The following is a 12,666-nucleotide window of genomic DNA, read 5'->3' as shown; positions in this document are numbered from 1 at the left end:
ATTTTTCATTTTTCTGCAATACTGAAATTTCGAGACCAATGAGTAATGGTGCTTTGGCCAAACCACTACCTTAATAAATAACAAGTCCTCCATGAAATTGCAGCTCCAGGCAATCTCAGATTGTGGCTGCTGAATTTGGCATCATATGATTCTTACACAGGAAACAAAATATACTGGCACAACATATCTAAATGGGGACAGCAGTATTAACACACCCCATATATTAGCAATACATGGTGCGGACATAGTATATGGGTTGTTGCAAACTTGCAAATATGAAAAGACGTCTAATTGGGCAAGGGGTTGCAATAGTTTTCAGCGGATAACAATTGAAAATTCTTGTTCACACCCCAAAGTTTCATGCTTATGATTCTCAACTAAATTTGAAACAAAAATTTCGTTCATCATCCGGTTTTCTAGCGAAGAAGATGTTGAATTGCAGCAACTGCATCACCTTTGTGCTCTCTTAAGGTTCTCTCTGCTACCTTCTTATCCAACTGTTTGCATAGCAAAGGAAACTGTTAGAAGTCAGATGAAGCAAATGGATGCTTTCAGCAGTCAAAACTGGTAGGAAAGTAACCTCTAGTTCATTAGCTATTATGTCCACATCAGCAGCATTGATCTTAACAGCAGCCAATTCCTTCTCCCTGTGATGAACAACATTTTCACGAAGAAGTAAACATTTTTAGATTCACAATAACAGGAGAAAAGCGGAGATAAACCCAAAATATGGGGAATATTTCCGCGAAAATGATCATGCTACAGTCCCTTTCAAATATAGTTAATAATCCCATAACTAAACCCACCAACTTGCAATTGGGTGAAATTAGATATTAGACTGTACACGATTGATATTCAGATTGAATCCTAAAATCCTATGCTAGCTTAAGAGGTTTTCCATAATGTGGCCAATAGATAACAAAAGTAGCACATGCCTATTTCTAGTAGTTAGAAACATAAAGGAAATATTTGACTCACAGGCTATATCAAATACATGTTGCAATACCCAGTAGAAAATTATACATGTATCTACATCTTCTAATGTTATGAAGCTGTGACAAGCTTAACAAGGCCACCAGTGTTCAAGGTCGCTCCATTATAGCCACATTACGTACACTCTTATCTTGCACTACTTGTTGAAAATTTCTACACTCATTTTTTCACCACATTGATTATTCTGTTTGATTCAGAACTGCAGCTTGAAACATGAAGCATTATGACATACAATAATGTAGGCCAAGCCCGAAGAACATGAAGAATGCTCTGACCCAATTAAAAATCTATCTTGGCATCACTATGCATTTAATAAATTCTGGTCATGTTGCCTAACATATTTATGTTTGTAAGTCTCAGGGGATGATTTATGGATTTAATTTAACAAATCAGTGAAGTAAAGCAAGATCAACTTTACAAGACTCGATTCCAGCAATAATTTCAAATCAGTTAGCCCAAATAAAAATCTACATTCAACCAAAACTTAAAAGAACATTAAATGTAAAGAAAAAAAAAAGAAGAGGATGAAAAAAAAAAAAAAAAAGAGGATAATTGGTTGATACCTCATTCTCATAGCATTCCAATCGGCTTCTGAAGATGCAGCAATCGAAGCCATAGCCTATTCAAAGGAAAAGACAGCATATAATCTCCAGATACAAAGCTACAATAATCCAAGTTCCTTTTCTTTCTCAATTCACATTTCCTATTATGCCCAAGAAAATCAAATTTAACAATTGAAACTGAGAAAGTGCCAAAAAAATAAAAGATGAAGAAGAAGAAACCTCTTGAACGCGAGTGGAATCGAGCTGGCGATCTTCGACACGGTCAGTGAGCTTATCAAGGGCTTTGCTTTGTTGTTGTAAGTCCTTGGAGTCAACAACTCTCTCTATACCTCCTTCATCTGCACCCTCCATTTCTGCTTTGCTTCTAAAACCAAAACCCTAGCTTCTATTTCCTCTCTGCAGCTTATGTACCTTCACTACAGTCAACAGATGCTGTGCCTGTCTTCTGGAGCCGACGAATTGTTAACGAAAAGACTAAAGTAACCCTTTTGCTTGATCCGGCCCGCGATGCTGTCAGCCACTGGAAAGTCTGGACTTGTTACTTGTGACCCGAGCCCATAAAGGTGGAGAGTTTTATGGGCCGAAGAGTTTAAAAATACAGCGGACATTTTACCGTTTTTCAATTCTAAGCCCAATGCGCATTGGTTAGGGACAGAAGGAGGCTACAGCGTCCCAACGGCACCCATCATAGTGAGGTAACGGCTGCCTCTGTTCAATTTTGGAATGAAAAATTTTAAAATATATATTGATTTATAAAACTATAATTTGGCCATCTAAATTACTGTCTAGTCCTGTCACAATTGATAATTAGGGAATGCTGTTGGATCTGAGCAGGCTTGGTCAAACTAACAATGGCGTCACAAGAGAGAAAAATGGAACGCCTGTGGACCCACTGCAGTTGTGATGTATTTTCATTATTAATTAAGTTTGAAAATCTAACTTAATACATTGATGTACGAGACCAATCATACTCTAGGTGTCAGCGACAAATTTTCTCATTCAAAAGACCTTTTTTTTTTTTTTTTTAGGATTTTCAATTACTCTTCTCTCCTCATATGAGAAGGAACTTATTTATTACACCTACCAATAATCTAAATTAATGAAAATATTTTTAATTATATATTAAAAAAAAAGAATAAACAAAGAACTATTTTTAAAAAATTTATATTTAATTGGTTGGTTATAGGTAGAGCCATGATGGAATCAGTTTAAGTAAGTATCATATGTTGCTCATAAATATTTTTCATCCCTTTCAAGTAAACAATGAGTTGAGATAGATTTTATCATAAGACAACTTAACTTGTAATATTAATATTTTTTAAAAAAGGGTTAATGATAAAAACTAAAATAAATTGAGATAGCTATGTAAATTGGGTAAAATTCTTTTTGTCACGTGGCTTAAAACCCAAAGGAAAGAAATCAAGAAGTTAGACATTTTAATATAGCAGCGGATTTGGCACTAAGCTCCCAACATTTTTGCAAGAATTGATAATAAAGTGATGTCGGGGTTTGGAAGGCAACATATAACCATCTCTTTAGTGCATTATTAGTCGCTGAAAGCTGGTTTCCACTTAAGTTGAATAAGTGAGGATTTTTCTGGTAGATAAGAAGGGATGAGTAAATGCTGAAATAGAGTATAATTGTTATTAAGTAGGTTAGTAGTTGAGAACGAGGACAACTATCTTAATGAGTTCTTGCCGGCCAATAATGATTTGCAATTAACCCAGTTGAATTTTGCTCCATTGCGTTAAGCAGTAGGATCGTGGTTCGCAGTCTCATGCATGCTTGCATGGAGGAACACACATATGTTGACTCTAACTAATTCATTTAATGCATTTCATCTGTTAATGCTATAAATAAAGCCCCTTCTTGGTAACGAATTATAAGGTGGCCTTGTATTGTATTCTTGTCTTGCTGGTGCCAATTTCCGTTGCTCTCTGTGAGAAGATATGGGAAAATTTTCTAGTAAGTATGTTGGAATTATGGTTGTGGCATTTGTGTTGGTGCTAGGTTTAGCAGAATGTCGAAAACTTGAGAAAGATACCCTTGGAGGTGGTTTAGGAACAGGCGGAGGGGGAGGTTTTGGAGGAGGTGGAGGTGTTGGAGGAGGTGGAGGCCTTGGAGGTGGTGCTGGAGGAGGAATTGGTGGTGGTGCAGGTGGAGGCCTTGGAGGAGGCAAAGGTGGAGGATTAGGAGGTGGTGCGGGAGGAGGAATTGGTGGCGGGGGTGGTGCAGGAGGAGGACTTGGTGGTGGCGCAGGCGGAGGCCTTGGAGGAGGCAAAGGTGGGGGACTAGGAGGTGGTGCAGGAGGAGGAGTTGGTGGTGGTGCGGGCGGAGGCCTTGGAGGAGGCAAAGGTGGGGGACTAGGAGGTGGTGCAGGAGGAGGAGTTGGTGGTGGTGCGGGCGGAGGCCTTGGAGGAGGCAATGGTGGGGGACTAGGAGGTGGTGCAGGAGGAGGAGTTGGTGGTGGTGCGGGCGGAGGCCTTGGAGGAGGCAATGGTGGGGGACTAGGAGGTGGTGCAGGAGGAGGTGGCGGTGCTGGTGGAGGATTAGGAGGAGGAGGTGGAGCTGGTGGTGGTGGAGGCGGAGGTCTCGGAGGAGGTTCAGGTGGTGGCATTGGAGGAGGAGCCGGATTTGGTGGAGGTGCTGGCGGAGGGTTTGGCGGCGGGCACTAATTAATTAAGTAATGAAAATCACAGCAACTAGAATGAATAAAAAGCAAGATATTGCATCTTTTACTTCTATGCAAAATTATTGTAGCAACTACGTCACAAAAGAATTATGTAATATATCCATTTAAATGATGATTATAATTAATTATATTCAGGTATTAATTAGGGGAAAATTTCTAATTAAATCAGCTTTCAACCAGGCATTAAATCAAAGAATTTGCAAAATGTTAACATTATAAAAGCAAACTGAAAATAACGACTTTTTTTTTTTTAAATTTCAATAATAATAAATTAAGAACATAATTAATTAGAAAATAACCAATGTTGACAATCTTTACAGTAACTGATAAATTACTATTGCAACTTCAACATTAACGTACTTCATTGCCAAGCAGGCAGCCATTCTTTGCCATTTATAAAATCAATGGACATATAGTGTTCAGCTTCTTGATCTGTGAGTTGTTTCGACCACGCAGCTCGCTTTGCCGTATTGGATCCTGGGCCATGATTTTTGTACTCCGCTTGGAAAAGCTTACTGTTCCAGTTCAGAGGAAAAGAAAAAAAGAAAAAGAACATTTCCTTAAGAAGATGAAGACACCATAACCTGAAAAATTAGAAGGAAAGAAATATTTCTTACTCTGTGGCGCCATTGTAGCTCCAATTAGTCCAACCTTGTGGTGCTACAGAATTAGAGAGATAGGCCTTTGCAAAGATGGTCCTAGAATAAGCACCTTTTGCTCTTCCCAGATAGACACTAGCAACACCATAAACCTTTCCCTTGACAAAAACAAATCCACTATTATCTTCTGTTTCTCTGTTATGGGCTGTTATTGACCCAAGAATCTTCACCCTCATGTCTTCAATCCCAAAGAGCTCACAGTTCTTTAAACAAACAACACCGACGCAACCAACTGATTAATTATTACCTCCTTGTACTTGGCTTCTTAGCAACTGTACTTGAGAAATTGAATATATATATAGAGACTGTACTTACATAAAAAATGGATCTTGCACGTCCAAAGATGAAATCGATTGAGCCCTGAATGTAGCAACTTTCATAATAGTGCCTTCCTTTGTAATCAAATAAAGTATTATGGGTGCTATAAAATCCGCAGTGATAGAATGCGATCTGGTCTGCACCCACAAATGCCGCCACCGACTGGTTTTGCGATGTAAAAGCCACCCCAGTTGGAGCCTCATTCTACAATGTCGTCACCAAAAATTAATTTATAATGTAATATATAAGAAACAATTCTATAATTTTCTAATTAGTGACATGTATATTTATATATATATACTACCTTGAAACTGATACCGAAAGCAATAAAATGGGGGGATTCTACCCTGAAAGTAGCAGATTCGATATTATCAACAGAGCTTTGAGACCAGACAAGGGCTGTCCTTCCTTTTCCATTCCCTCTTATGAATATATAAGGTTTCTCTCTTGGAATGTGTACCTTTTCTCTGCAACCCAAAATTTTTAGAAAGTTAAACCATTAAACACTCAATTTCTCTTATACAATCATTAAATAATAATACATACCTGTATACTCCTTTCCTTACATGGATTATAATCCATTTATCGTTGTTCACTGGAACAGCATTAATGGCTTCCTGGATAGACGTGAAATCTCCCTCGCCATTGATATCGACTTTGATGGTGGTATTTGTACCTATTTTTTCCGTTAATAAAGGAGCGTCTATGATTTTATTCGCGGAAATGGCATCAACGTCGCCTGAAAAAGAGATTGCACTGACTAAAATGGTTGCCAAGACAACATTGAAAGCATTAATAAGGAACATAAAAGGAGACACAGAGGACAAAGGCATGTTTAAGGAGACAGTTTTTATTTGGCTTCAGGTGAATTCTGGGTCAGAGGCTCTGGAAGAAAATAATGGAATAGAGCTGATGTTTAAATGCAAATGACAGTTATTTTTTTATGATGTTTAGGAAACGCCTTTCTTTTTTTGGTTGGTTTTAACCGAAACTTGTGTGGTTCATATATTATTCTCAGTTGTTTTCTTTCCTTTTTTGGGCTAACAACACTATTGTGAGGCCCATTTGATTTGTAAAATCATTTTGGATTAAACCTAATTGGACCAATCATCAGGCCCAATATCAGTTTTGATCTTTCCTCCATTAGGCAGGATTCTACACATTAATGAGTTGACGACTCGTTAGCGCTGCAGTCTATTACAGTGCCTACATACAATTACACAAGATAAAGGCTATAGCCGCCCAAGGAATGGCCTTTTCCGATGAATAGAGCCATCCTCACCTGCCAAACCAGTTGTTTCAGACCATTTATTAAATTAGGTTGCTGCTTTAGAATAGATTGCTTGTAAAAGTTTGTTCTTATAGATATATATGGTTATTGGTGATTAGCATATAGCAGAAAAGTTATTGCAGCAATGAAGATGATATGCCAAGTTTCATTTCTCTACTTGCTATTGAATATTTGTTCAGCGAAGGACGTTCCAGCTTGTTTCATTTTTGGAGACTCACTATATGATGTAGGCAATAACTTTTACCTGAAAACTTTGGCAAAGCCTTATTTTCCCAATGGAATCGATTTTTTTGGGAACAAATATGGAGTTCCATCAGGAAGATACACAAATGGTAGATTAGCAACTGATTTTGTAGGCAAGTTTTGCTTTCACTTTTCAGTTTTGTTTTCCATTAAGTTACTCTAGAACAGGGTTTTTTGAGAATGTTTATAGTTGTATTTAACAGAGCAGGAATTAGGCTTGAAAATTTTAACTCCTCCTTACTTGGCTCCAACAGCCACTGGAGATGTGCTTCTAAAGGGAATCAACTATGCTTCTTCTGGAGCAGGAATCTTTAACTCAAGCGGACAATTATATGTAAACTTTCTGCCAATTATTGTTATTAATTACTACACTTATTATTACTTGCACATTTATCTGTATATATGTTATTTACAGGGTGAACGAATTAGCCTCGACCAACAAATTAGTTACTTTGCAAAAACCAGGAAAGAAATCATAGCAAAAATTGGTGCTCAAGCTGCAAAGGAGTTGCTCAATAATGCTATCTATTTTGTTGGAATTGGTTCAAATGATATGTTGCTCAATAAAGAAAAAGACCGATCCCATACTCCCAAATCTGTAGATACTCTTTATCAACCTCTGTTATCAACATTTACATCACAACTTGCGGTAGAATATACTCAATATACATACATGCATTCGACAAATATAAATCAGTTCTTAAGTTTTAACGTGCATATTTGCTTAAATTTGTTACTCAAATTGCTCCAGAAACTCTACAGTTTGGACGCTAGAAAGTTTGTGGTGGCAAATGTTCCAGTTCTTGGATGTCTACCTTTTCTGAGAGATGCTAGTCCGTTAATATTTGATGGTTGCAATCCAAATGTCAATCAGCTAATCAGAGCATTTAATGGAAAAATGAAGATAATGCTCGAAGAGCTTACTACAAATCTTATAGGATCAAACTATATCTATGCAAATACGTATGCTATGACAGAAGATATAGTCCGAAACTACATATCATATGGTATATGCATCAGATGGTTACACGCGTACATACATACACAGATGTTTATAGTTACGTAGTGGCTTTCTTTTCTTGACAGGATTTGAGATTGTAGATGAAGCATGTTGCCACTTAGGAGGGTTACATGGGGGTTTAATTCCCTGTGTCAGAGGATCTTTGGTTTGCCAAGACAGAACCAAATATGTTTACTGGGATGCATTCCATTATACAGAAACTGCACAGCTAATTATGGCAAAGCATATGATGGATGGTGGTACAAATTATATGTCGCCTTTCAATGTTCGTCAGCTTTCAAATTCTTCATTTGGTCAAAGGAAATGACAGGTGAAAGTCTGTAATAACTTAATTGGAATCAGCAAAGCTGCAATTTTACTGAGAAGAAAAGGGAATAAAATATAAAGATTATGCCAAATAATATTTGAAGAATAAAATCATAGATTTTCAAATTTTGAATTTATTTCAGACATGTAAAATCATTTACAGACTTAATTTTCTATCCCTTTCATGGATATCAAAAATCGATGTTAATGGCAGTAGATTTTCGGCTTCTGATTCAAATTCAGAATTGATAATTGTGGTTAGGCAAATTCAAAACGACACGGAACTGACACGTTTTATAATATTGAGCTTATCTTAAGCCCATACTATCTAGTTTTTACACGCAGATCAATGCAAACAGAACAAGAAACATCTCCATAAAACCAACCGGCCAAGCCTCCAACTTTCACCGCCAAAAACCCTCATTTTTTGCTCCAAAATAAGCGAAATAATGGATCATTCCGGACCCGAAAACCTCATCCTCGTATCCCGTGATCCGGACGGCGTCGCTATCATCACAATCAACCGTCCCAAATCCCTCAATTCGTTGACCAGGTCCATGATGGTCCGTTTGGCCCATGAGATCAAAGCTCTGGGTATTGACGACTCGGTGCGGGTCATCATTCTAACTGGATCTGGTCGGGCGTTCTGCTCTGGCGTCGATCTGACTGCAGCGGAGGAAGTATTTAAAGGAGACGTGAAGGATGTGGAAACCGATCCCGTCGCGCAGATGGAGCGGTGCAAAAAACCCATAATCGGAGCGATTAACGGGTTTGCAGTAACGGCCGGGTTTGAAATTGCCCTAGCGTGCGATATTCTGGTAGCTGCTAAAGGAGCCAAATTTATGGATACTCATTGTAGGTTTGTATTATATGCAAACGACATGGCGTTCGTTCTAATGTTGAGTTCTTGAATCAAAATTTCAACTTGGGATATTTTGTTGCAGGTTTGGAATATTTCCTTCATGGGGACTGTCTCAAAAGCTTCCACGGATTATAGGAGCTGGAAGGGCGCGTGAAGCATCACTAACTGCCATGCCAATAAGCGCAGAGCAGGGAGAGAAATGGGGATTGGTTAATTATGTAGTTGAAGGGAGTGAATTATTAAAGAAATGCCGTGAAATTGCAGAGGCTATTATAAAAAATAATCAAGACTTGGTGTTGCGATACAAAGCTGTTATTAATGATGGATTGAAGCTGGACTTGAATCATGCTCTTTCTTTAGAGAAGGTAGATACCTTCTTAAACCTTTTATTTCTGTAATTTGATTTGCCAAATTGAATTAATTGTAAATGGTGTTTGTTTGGTGGTATTTAGGAAAGGGCACACGATTACTACAATGGAATGACAAAGGAGCAGTTTAAGAAGATGCAGGAGTTCATAGCTGGTCGTGGAGCTAAGAAAGCTTCTTCTAAATTATAGTTTTGATTGATTAGTTGCCGTTTTTATGGCAGAAATAAACAAGTTTGCTGGCCCTTGAAAGTCTGAAAATGACCTGTAGATTTTTGTGTTCTTGCATTATGAATTTGTGATGATTTTGGGCTCAGATACAATGTTTGGGAGATTCCACCAATAATCCTTGAAAATTAATGATCCTTGAAAATTAACAAATAATCCTTGAACATTAATGATTGTATAAATATCAAAATTGGGATTCCAATCTACTCTACTATTGGATTTAGGTTTGAACCAACATGAACTCAGGTTAACAATATAATGGAGCAGTGGGAAAATTTCCAAGCCTAATGCTTTACAAATTTAATTTAGGTTTAAGGTTAAGAATATATTTTCTATTATGCTTCAAAGATTGCTCATAGAGCTTGAGCATGTGGATACTAAATGTTCACAGTGTCTTTATGTCCTAAATCCATGCTCTTTGTTATACCTATGTATGATGCTGAGGAAAAGAAGTATCTTCGACACAGGAAATTTGAGTTAGAATATATTTATGAATCCAGATGAGATTTTTCAAGGTTGGCTGACTAGCCAAGTATATTTGGTGAGATGAATAGCCGTGAAGTCCAGATTTAATTAAATTTAGTATAGTCTGTAAGATGCAGTAAAAAAGGATCAATTTTGATAGAACCCAAGTCAAAGTAGTACATGTCCTACATGATAAGAAGTGGAATAGAAAATAGGCATTTTCCCTGAAGAATATGGGCTGATTTATGCTGTGGAAAGCAGGTTTTGCTTACCTAACTTTAGCTGTAATGGTTATCTAAAATAGAAATTCATTGTTTGGTGATTTAATAAACAAGGAAATAGAGAAAATGGATTTCTGATTTATATCATGTGACTAATCAGTTATCACATGAGATATTAAGTTTAATATTTGGGAGGACTGTACAAAAGTCAGAGAAATATAATACTCAATTCAGGATCACATGAGAAGCTGCTTCCAAGTTCTAACCTATTAAAGAACAAAAGCCACATTACTAAGTACTGATAAAAATAAAGAATAAAATCACCATAATATATCTGCTAAAGATAATATGATCAGGACAGAGACAAGTTAAATTATGTTTCTACTAGTTTAAACTCGAATTATAAGTGGATTCCTACCGTGTACATTTTTGTGACGTCATTGTTACTTCACCTTAGTATATGCCTTAAGATATATTTTAGTTTTATTGTATCCTTGGTCCAACTAATACTGATCTTCTTTGGAAGTGATTTAGATCTACTCCTTTTAACCTAAGAAGCTTGATTATAGCAAAGTCTCTGTCCGTTATCTTGGTTATTTCTCTGTAGTTCGGCTTAAGTAACTTAAAAACACCTGATGCATGGTTAGAGATGGGAGTCTTTTAAGTACCAAACATCAATTATACTGTCACCACCTTTCTTGAAAAGATAGTCAGATTTGAGAGTAAAACTCGTACACTGCTTCCTTTCTTGAAAAGATATCATCATATGTCCTACCTTCAAGACATCATTTCTTGTTTCATCTTCTTTCCTGGAGAATAACATGAGAACCAGTAGAATTTTGGCTGTTCTATTTGCCTTGATTATTATTCACGTTCTCATGTCTTCTCTACTGTTCTTCCACCATGATAGAGAGATCCGTCCAGAAGACAGAAATATAAGGAGACTGCTAGTGTCTGTCTCTTCATTTTCATCGAACATAAGCAATTTAAGTGGAGCCATTAAAGATCCCCAGAAAACTCTGGAGACAAGTCAGAGGAAGGCACCACCAAGCCTTTCAAATCCTACTCAGAACAAGTAAACTCAGCAGTATTCATGTAGAGATCTCTAAAAGAAAGAGAAACTCAACTCTCGTTTAAAATTTTCGCAGCTTCTATTTCCTCCGTAGTTTCAATTTTTAGTAGATAGACGAATTGGATCCCTATACAGTCTTTAAATGCTAGGGATTTGTAATTTATTTGTCTTTCCCCAGGTTCTTGTTTTCATAGTACATTTTGAAAGATGTAAGGTTGAACTGTGTTAATTGGAACACTGTTTATTCCAAAACAAATGTCGGGTTCTTGTTTTTTGTGAGTTAGTTATTTCAAAACTAACAGTCTGACTGATTATTCTGCTACTAATTGGCTCAATCCATGTGTTTTACATCCTTCTTTCTACTCATATCGATTAATTTTCCTTCATTTTTATTCTAAAATTTTGCAGAATATGGAACTTGATGAAATTTGCACATGAACTGGCTTCTGTCATGTTGTTGTTTACCAGTTCTTCATGTAGCTTCATGTGATGTGTAGGGATGGATGCTTAAATTCTTTTTGCAAGAAGCCAATGCAAAATGGATGCACATGTTAAATCTTCCATATAGCACTTTGCTGTTAGAATTTGCAAATCCTTTTAGATAGAGGATAAATCTTACAGCCAAAACGGTATGATGATTCTGTCTCTCTCTCTCTCTCTCTCTCTCTTTCCCTTTCTCAACTCTGTTGCCCCCAGCATAATATAACTTTTGCCCTGGTTTACCACGCATGCTTCTTGGAATGCTCATGTACTTAAGTTCATCATCTTAATTTTCTCTGGTTTCAGTAATCTGCTAGTTAATACCTGGAGCCTTGACAGCTTGACTGCTTGTAGGAACTGCTGCAGTTCTAATATTTAAGCTGATAGAGACACTGAGACACGCTGTGGTTTTAGCTGTTGCAGAGTTAAATATGGGCATGACATTAATGCCAGAGAAAGAGAATCTTGGTGAACGTGATAGTTCTTAGAGGAGACCATTACTGGAAGAAGCGGCGACTCTCAAATTGGGAGACAAGATTAGGTAGTCAATGGGAGAGCTTTTATAAGAGTAAGCAAAGGTAATTATACAGCAAGTGGACCTCCTCTCCGTTCCCCTGTGCAAAGGACCAAGACAGTTCGCTTATTGCAGTGTCTGTCCTTCCTTTGTTTCAATTTCACGATTTTTCCAGCTTTACTAGCTGAATTGTATTCAACGGCCAGTCGTCGATATCTTAATTTACTAATATCTTTATATTTATATTGCATTTGAACTATATTGATCTTATAAAAATATTTACTAATATATTTTTATGTGACCATTTATTATAATTATAATAATTATTCAATAGTTAATAAATATTATTATAAAAAAATTTGATTAATCATCA

General features: G+C 37.0%; 5 protein-coding genes and 1 long non-coding RNA gene across 7 annotated transcripts; 4 read left to right on the top strand and 2 right to left on the bottom strand.

Annotated features, from left to right (window-relative positions):
• Window positions 1–184: 184 nt before the first annotated feature.
• LOC105643533 (DNA-binding enhancer protein-like protein) lies at window positions 185–1,986 on the bottom strand. Its single transcript, XM_012228676.4, has 4 exons — window positions 1,776–1,986; window positions 1,557–1,612; window positions 581–647; window positions 185–497 (listed from the first exon to the last, which is right to left on the bottom strand). The coding sequence occupies exons 1-4, from the start codon at window positions 1,905–1,907 to the stop codon at window positions 417–419; spliced, it is 336 nt and encodes a 111-aa protein (XP_012084066.1). The 5' UTR covers window positions 1,908–1,986; the 3' UTR covers window positions 185–416.
• Window positions 1,987–3,418: 1,432 nt separating this feature from the next.
• Window positions 3,419–4,376, top strand: LOC105643532 (uncharacterized). Its single transcript, XM_089723674.1, has one exon. The coding sequence runs from the start codon at window positions 3,506–3,508 to the stop codon at window positions 4,229–4,231; it is 726 nt and encodes a 241-aa protein (XP_089579800.1). The 5' UTR covers window positions 3,419–3,505; the 3' UTR covers window positions 4,232–4,376.
• A 99-nt stretch (window positions 4,377–4,475) lies between these two features.
• LOC105643531 (Pectin lyase-like superfamily protein) lies at window positions 4,476–6,142 on the bottom strand. 2 transcript variants are annotated; one of them, XM_089723673.1, is made up of 5 exons: window positions 5,772–6,142; window positions 5,572–5,692; window positions 5,223–5,429; window positions 4,866–5,110; window positions 4,476–4,763 (listed from the first exon to the last, which is right to left on the bottom strand). In XM_089723673.1, exons 1-5 carry the CDS (start codon window positions 6,056–6,058, stop codon window positions 4,610–4,612), a joined length of 1,014 nt encoding a protein of 337 aa, XP_089579799.1. In that variant the 5' UTR covers window positions 6,059–6,142; the 3' UTR covers window positions 4,476–4,609. The 2 variants fall into 2 exon arrangements, with proteins under 2 accessions (XP_089579799.1, XP_012084064.1); XM_012228674.4 differs by having other exon boundaries at window positions 5,530–5,692; window positions 5,772–6,140.
• Window positions 6,143–6,494: 352 nt separating this feature from the next.
• On the top strand, window positions 6,495–8,163 carry LOC105643675 (GDSL esterase/lipase At4g16230). Its single transcript, XM_012228865.4, has 5 exons — window positions 6,495–6,856; window positions 6,968–7,093; window positions 7,175–7,408; window positions 7,511–7,766; window positions 7,846–8,163. The coding sequence occupies exons 1-5, from the start codon at window positions 6,641–6,643 to the stop codon at window positions 8,085–8,087; spliced, it is 1,074 nt and encodes a 357-aa protein (XP_012084255.2). The 5' UTR covers window positions 6,495–6,640; the 3' UTR covers window positions 8,088–8,163.
• A 235-nt stretch (window positions 8,164–8,398) lies between these two features.
• ECHIA (enoyl-CoA hydratase/isomerase A) lies at window positions 8,399–9,697 on the top strand. Its single transcript, XM_012228673.4, has 3 exons — window positions 8,399–8,945; window positions 9,031–9,313; window positions 9,401–9,697. Exons 1-3 carry the CDS (start codon window positions 8,536–8,538, stop codon window positions 9,503–9,505), a joined length of 798 nt encoding a protein of 265 aa, XP_012084063.1. The 5' UTR covers window positions 8,399–8,535; the 3' UTR covers window positions 9,506–9,697.
• A 1,608-nt stretch (window positions 9,698–11,305) lies between these two features.
• LOC149495162 (uncharacterized) lies at window positions 11,306–12,581 on the top strand. Its single transcript, XR_016321775.1, has 2 exons — window positions 11,306–11,928; window positions 12,086–12,581. It is a non-coding gene; the product is annotated as an uncharacterized LOC149495162 (long non-coding RNA).
• Window positions 12,582–12,666: the final 85 nt, after the last annotated feature.

Source organism: Jatropha curcas, chromosome 7, assembly GCF_041381405.1.
Source record: "Jatropha curcas cultivar XTBG-Jc1 chromosome 7, XTBG_Jcur_1.0, whole genome shotgun sequence".
Classification (NCBI taxonomy): domain Eukaryota; kingdom Viridiplantae; phylum Streptophyta; class Magnoliopsida; order Malpighiales; family Euphorbiaceae; genus Jatropha; species Jatropha curcas.
This window is presented reverse-complemented; position numbering and strand designations above follow the sequence as displayed.

Coding starts and splice junctions, on each gene's coding strand:
- LOC105643531 (XM_012228674.4), bottom strand. CDS start 6,058: ATGCCTTTGTCCTCTGTGTCTCCTTTTATGTTCCTTATTAATGCTTTC. Junction 5,693..5,771: donor GTAAGGAAAGGAGTATACAG/GTATGTATTATT, acceptor TTTGGGTTGCAG/AGAAAAGGTACACATTCCAA. Junction 5,111..5,222: donor GTGCAAGATCCATTTTTTAT/GTAAGTACAGTC, acceptor GTTTGTTTAAAG/AACTGTGAGCTCTTTGGGAT.
- LOC105643532 (XM_089723674.1), top strand. CDS start 3,506: ATGGGAAAATTTTCTAGTAAGTATGTTGGAATTATGGTTGTGGCATTT.
- ECHIA (XM_012228673.4), top strand. CDS start 8,536: ATGGATCATTCCGGACCCGAAAACCTCATCCTCGTATCCCGTGATCCG. Junction 8,946..9,030: donor TTTATGGATACTCATTGTAG/GTTTGTATTATA, acceptor ATTTTGTTGCAG/GTTTGGAATATTTCCTTCAT. Junction 9,314..9,400: donor ATGCTCTTTCTTTAGAGAAG/GTAGATACCTTC, acceptor GGTGGTATTTAG/GAAAGGGCACACGATTACTA.
- LOC105643675 (XM_012228865.4), top strand. CDS start 6,641: ATGAAGATGATATGCCAAGTTTCATTTCTCTACTTGCTATTGAATATT. Junction 6,857..6,967: donor GATACACAAATGGTAGATTA/GCAACTGATTTT, acceptor TTAACAGAGCAG/GAATTAGGCTTGAAAATTTT. Junction 7,409..7,510: donor CATTTACATCACAACTTGCG/GTAGAATATACT, acceptor AAATTGCTCCAG/AAACTCTACAGTTTGGACGC.
- LOC105643533 (XM_012228676.4), bottom strand. CDS start 1,907: ATGGAGGGTGCAGATGAAGGAGGTATAGAGAGAGTTGTTGACTCCAAG. Junction 1,613..1,775: donor ATTCCACTCGCGTTCAAGAG/GTTTCTTCTTCT, acceptor TCCTTTGAATAG/GCTATGGCTTCGATTGCTGC. Junction 498..580: donor TAATAGCTAATGAACTAGAG/GTTACTTTCCTA, acceptor CTATGCAAACAG/TTGGATAAGAAGGTAGCAGA.